We start from the raw sequence: 6,048 nt of genomic DNA, 5'->3' as shown, positions 1-6,048 counted from the left end.
ATGAGGGGAAATGAATTCATGTTTCAGTGGACACATGATGCCTGCCTTGCGTTGGTGACATCACTGGACAACAAAAAGACTCGACCGTGGAAGAGAAGGCTCCAATCAACTCCGCAGAAACAGAGCACGGCACACTCAGAGATGACGTTCCCAAAGATTCAATGGTCCTAGAATCCAACGCGCGTCAGAGACTGACCAACTTCCAAACTCCTCTCTTTAACAGTGGGCGAATATGTCACACCAAGGGACTTCTCCTGTTGATCGGTCAAGTTCGCGTGGATTCCTGCCTTTAACATAAGCAACATTTTTTGAGTTACGCTTCTTTACGTTTATTTTTTTGTCCGTTTTACAAATTCTGAGAATATGAACAAAAGGAGACGACCGGGGCTGCGGAAACTTTGTGTCGTTCGTTAAATGTCGGTGTGGATTATCAGGAATTGATGAGGAATTTAGAAGGCACTACAATTGGAACGACGACCGGGCACAGCGCTTCCTCGTTTGGTAATGACAACTCTACCTATGTATAGATATATGATAAAAGGTTTCAATGTATGTCGGCTGCTCATCATTCGTGTGTATGACCACTCAAAATCATCCTAAAATGCACTATATTCTTCCTGTTGTTCCATCATAAACAATTGTGTTTTTGATTTCTTTTCAAATTGTCTTGTGGCATTTCTCCCAGTCCGACCACCTGTGCGTCCACCCCTCAGTTTTACCAACTGTCATAGAAAGAATATTCGAAATAGGCTATAACACCACATTCTGAAATACTACGGTTCATGTATTTCACAGCTCTTTGAAGAGTTTCCTTTCGTGCTTTGTATGATCTATCGACAGTACATGTACACGTGCCGCTTTTAGCCGACACCCCCACCCAGACACTGTCTCTTATCTCCCAGTAATTGCAGACTCTATGTCTGCTGGGTTTATGTCTCCTTTCTTTCGATTTCTTTGATTTTCCCCTTTCCTGTTTCATCCCCTTCTTGTTTGACATCCGCTTTCATGGTCTCCCGACCGTGATTGTTCAGCTCTTGTTTTAGTTCAGATCAATCTCTCGCTGTAGTTATAATAGCCTGCGGGCGGGGATATTATGCTTAACCTTTTTTGTGCACCTCAAAGTGTGATATGCGCTTTATAAACCCAGAGACTCAGCAGATTTCTCATGTCTGAGAAGCTTGGCAATTAATTTTTTCTCACCTTAATGCTTTGACTAGTTCAACTGCTAATGAAGAGTCCGGGACAAGAATGTTGATAACTTTGTGTTCTTCCTCCAGGAACTGTCTGATCATGGTCGCCGTGGTCCGCTCTCTCATGGTACTGTTGATCGGTCAGGTTTTGTTAAGGAGTACAGTTGGACTCATTCCCGAAATTGACCGACGGAAATACAGCGAGATGGGACGACAGTTACCGGGCCAGTCAGAGAGCTTCCTGAAGGAGTTCGAACTTCGACTCCTAAATATGTTTGGATTGAAACGAAAACCGACTCCCAGCAAGTCCGTAGTGATACCGCAGTACATGGTGGACCTATACAACCTGCACTCTGAGAACGGGGATCAGAGCGCTAAGCAACCAACTAGTGTTATGGGAAAACATGTGGCACGAGCGGCCAGCAGAGCAAACACTATCAGAAGTTTTCATCACGAGGGTAAGGGTTAATATTTCATCCGAACAGAAAAGGAGTGGTGTATTGGCGTTGTGCATTTACGGCGTAATTACGTATTGAAGTCTGGAAATTTGCATAAAAATTCCTATGCTCCGAAACATCGTACTATAACTTGAATCATTATGAACAACATTCTTAAACATTATGCTAATGATGCCTTTTAACCAACACAAGTTATTAACAAATGTTATGCTAATTTTAGTATATTTTCCCTTTTAGTATAAATCCCTAAATATTGTTTGTTAGTTTTGTATAGTTTTGCGTTGGACGTTCCAGGCGTTTCAGCACGCGGATGATGCAACCACTGTATTAGGAAACTATTTACATTCCAGAAGTGTGCCCACTATTATTAAAGAAAAAAAGTACATGCTTACCCTAACCCCTCTCTAAATAATTGATAGTGTTTACTCCCGCGCCGTGAGTAGTTTTGCAGACTCGCGCCTCTTCAGTGCTGAGGCTGTGCTCGTAACGTTTCTCCCAGGAATCTGCTTAGCATTTTAAACACAGGTTTCTCTAGAGCCTCATTCCTAAATTCTCAATGACAGTCCCTATGAGACTAAAAGTGTCCTAATATCATAGATCTATGTTTTACAACCACTCTTTATGATCTGTTCCATATTTTAGTTAAATACCATGTAAACAAACTGGCTGATGAAAGCCACTCACTATGCTTAGGGGGTTGCATGGGGAGTGCATTCAGAGTGCCAGGTTGATTCATTAACTGCCTCAGTGTAATCAATAATCAACCAATAAAAGTGAAACAGTGCAAGTACAGGAAAACAGTGTGAGTCATGAAAGAACTGGGTATCCATGTAACAAGGTCACACAGTTCAACTTAATATTCCTGAGATGACACTCAAAGATCTGTAAGACCCAAGAAATGATGCAGCAGAAAGTCCTCTGTCTGAGAGGTCCTCTATCATAGACTAGTGTGGATGACACCCAGTGGTAGTGCTCACACATTGCAAATAATTCTTGAGATGTAATTTATTTGTGTTGTGCCATATGCACCTGAACCGTCTGAAATCATATAATATCATCACTTTCAATGCCTCAATGCAGGACTTTTTTCTTATAAAATAAATGGAGCTAAACTGATCAGTAAGAGTGATCAACATACAATACCTTCAATGTGATCAATACCTTAGTGATGTACAACATATCAGTTTATTTATATTCCAGGGCTTCTCTCATTATCTAATAACTGTTATTGTCATTATAGACATACCTTGAACTTCACACTTAGCTACTGGTGTATAGTTTTCTGTGTAAACTGTACTGAGATTTTCTGTTTGTTTGCAGTAGGATGAGTAGTTCATAGCATTGTAGACTGAAATGCATGGCTTGTCATTAAACGTTGCCTTTTTGTTTTGGCATAACAAGCAAACAGAAATTAGGAATGTTGATACACTCATAACTGTGGCTGACTACTCAGGACAAGCTGTGACATGTTCAGAGAGTTACTCCCCCCTGTAAATGGACTCACTAAGAGAGGGAGAGAGAGAGAACGTGCAAGAGAGAGGGAATGAAAGAACTAAAGAGTAGGGCTTTCCCCACATCAAATGAAGTGGTCTTGTCGTCTTTAGGTTCTTTGTCATTACAACACAGATTGGCTGGATTATAGGAAATGGAATTTCCAAAAGGTCTGCTTTTAAAAAGATTAAGAAAGCTCTTTGGTTTGAGGTAGTCTGTCAGAACGCAGAGTAAAGCGTATCTCTTTTAATATCACTATTTCATCCTCTGTCAAATTAAGAAACTTCAGCCTTTAGTTGTTGGAAAAACACACTGGACAGACACTCTGTTGTCAACTTATCCATTTTAAGATTAAAAAAATGCCAACTATTACTCACGTTGAACTAGATATTCAGTTCCAGGCCAGTGTGAACTGGTCCAGTTACAAACATAAAAGGGATATGATGACTTTAACATAATGAAAATTGAAGGACCTTTGTTGCTCAGAGAATAGTTTCTCAAGTCTAGCTTTTAACAGATGCTGCTGTACCATTATGGGTTTGTAATTCTCTTCTCTCTTCTCTATCTCAGAGTCACTGGAGGCTTTAGCTAGCTTAAAAGGAAGGACCACCCAGCAGTTCTTTTTCAACCTCACCTCTGTACCCAATGAAGAGGTCATCACTGCTGCTGAACTTCGAATCTTCAGGGACCAGGTCCTGGGTGGTTCTTCCACTGCCAATAGCAGCAGTCCAGCTGGTCACCATCGCATCAATGTTTATGAGGTGTTCCGACCAGCTTTGGCTACCAATGAGGAACCTTTCACCAGACTGTTGGACACTCGTCTGGTTCAGGACTCACATACCCGTTGGGAGAGCTTTGACGTGAGCTCTGCTGTATCACGCTGGACCTCCGGGGGGCGCTATAACCATGGTCTCCTGGTGGAGGTACTCCACCCAGAGGAGACAGAGGGTGGGAAAGAGGGGGACAGAAACAGAAGGAGGCACGTGAGAGTGAGTCGCTCTCTACACGATGATGAGGAATCATGGCCGCAGGCCAGGCCGCTGCTAGTGACATACAGCCACGATGGGCAGGGCACTGCCACACTGCACTCCAACCGAGAGAAGCGTCAGGTTCGCCGGGGGCCCAAGCAGCGCAGGAAACAACACAACCGTGCCAACTGCCGCAGGCATGCGCTTTATGTAGACTTCAGTGACGTCGGTTGGAACGAGTGGATTGTGGCACCGCCTGGCTACCATGCTTTCTACTGCCATGGTGAATGCCCATTCCCTTTGTCAGACCACCTGAACTCCACCAACCACGCCATCGTCCAGACATTGGTAAACTCGGTTAATGCCAACATACCCCGGGCCTGCTGCGTGCCCACTGATCTCAGCCCCATCTCTCTGCTTTATTTGGACGAGTATGAGAAAGTCATTCTGAAAAACTATCAGGACATGGTGGTCGAAGGTTGTGGCTGCCGATAAGGATCACCTTCCCAATGAAGACTTTTATTTATATGAAAGAACTTTGAAAGAGCTATTTTGGTCGAAAAAATATATATATGAATATATTTATGTTGATTGAAATATGGGGATAATAAATATTTTAATGAGGACAGTTTCTTTATAAATGGTTCTGAAGACGTTTGTCCCGTGTACAGTTTGAAATGAGTGCAATAGCACATGAAGTATAATGCTCAGATTTTTATTTTGTATTTATTTCTATCATAACCACTTTATTTGTAAATTGATTATGTGTATTTATCATAAAAAAAATATATGTTCTGCACATAATGTCAATCTGGGAATACATTATTTGAGACCAAAAATGTATGTTTTTTTGGCTTAAGAAGTTTTCCTCAAATAGTTTTCTGTATCATTGGCTAATAATGCACCAGACTGCAAATAAGTTTAAAGAGAAGAATTCCATAGGTGTAGTCTGTAGAAACAAGTGGGTTTTGGAACACTTTCCGTTGGGCTGAGCACTGCACCATTACGTGGGTGGTGTCCTCTCAATCACCCTCTGAACATCACATTTCTGAGAACAGTTTATTGCTTAGACCATTTGAAACATGAGAGGGTGATAAACACACAATGAAAGAGCCTCCAGACAGAATGTGATCCGTGCCATAAACAGCCACTTCATTAATAATCTCAAAACAAACCCAAAGAAACAGCTCATGCTGAGACACATCCTATCCGTCTCCTGCTCTCTTGGCTCTGTTCCTCTGTCATTGTTGAGTCATACAGGTTGTGTTTTTTACACCATCTTCCTTGGAAGAAGAATGTCTAGGTTATTAAAAAGTGACTTAATCGTGAGAGAGAGGGGGAGAGAGAGGAAGAGAAAACAATGACAAAAACAACAACAACAACTATGAGTCTGAAGAGGTGTCAAAACATAAAACAAAGGAGGTAGCTGTACTGTAAAAATCAGCCGATTGCCACTCCGAATTTGAAGGCAACCCACCACATAGTGTTTTTGAGATTACTCAGTCTGAGGGCAGAGTAATTTTCTCAGAAAGAAATCTTGCCTGGTCAGGTTTTGAATGAACTCAAAAAGATTATATAGCTGGTTGCCTTAAATGTAACGTTTTTCCTTTTATGGCGGGTAGAGTAATGGTATTGCTATCACATTGGGAGTATTCCATTCCTGCAGGCAAAGGTCCTTATGACATTGAACCTTATGATGTAGAATGAATACACAACCGATTTATTTACTTTGATGTGCTGGTGTAGAGCTCCAGTAGCTACGTGGAGGTTAGGATCAAGTTTAGATTTGTTGTAAATTGTTCTTCTGGGGATCAATCCAAAAAGAACAACAAAAACAGTCAACTTGACACATTTGTTTATTCTGACATTTAGAGGCTTTGTTACTTTAGGCCCATTATCAGACAACCTCAAAGTTTGAGAGCCATTTTTAAATAGTAATAT

The 6,048-nt window shown here is 41.5% G+C and overlaps 1 protein-coding gene across 1 annotated transcript; it reads left to right on the top strand.

Moving 5' to 3' along the window:
• Positions 1-1,290: 1,290 nt before the first annotated feature.
• Positions 1,291-4,602, top strand: bmp2b (bone morphogenetic protein 2b). The gene is made up of 2 exons (XM_030771205.1): positions 1,291-1,648; positions 3,710-4,602. The coding sequence occupies exons 1-2, from the start codon at positions 1,291-1,293 to the stop codon at positions 4,600-4,602; spliced, it is 1,251 nt and encodes a 416-aa protein (XP_030627065.1).
• Positions 4,603-6,048: the final 1,446 nt, after the last annotated feature.

The sequence above is a fragment of the Chanos chanos genome, chromosome 4 (assembly GCF_902362185.1).
Source record: "Chanos chanos chromosome 4, fChaCha1.1, whole genome shotgun sequence".
In the NCBI taxonomy this organism is placed as follows: domain Eukaryota; kingdom Metazoa; phylum Chordata; class Actinopteri; order Gonorynchiformes; family Chanidae; genus Chanos; species Chanos chanos.
This window is presented reverse-complemented; position numbering and strand designations above follow the sequence as displayed.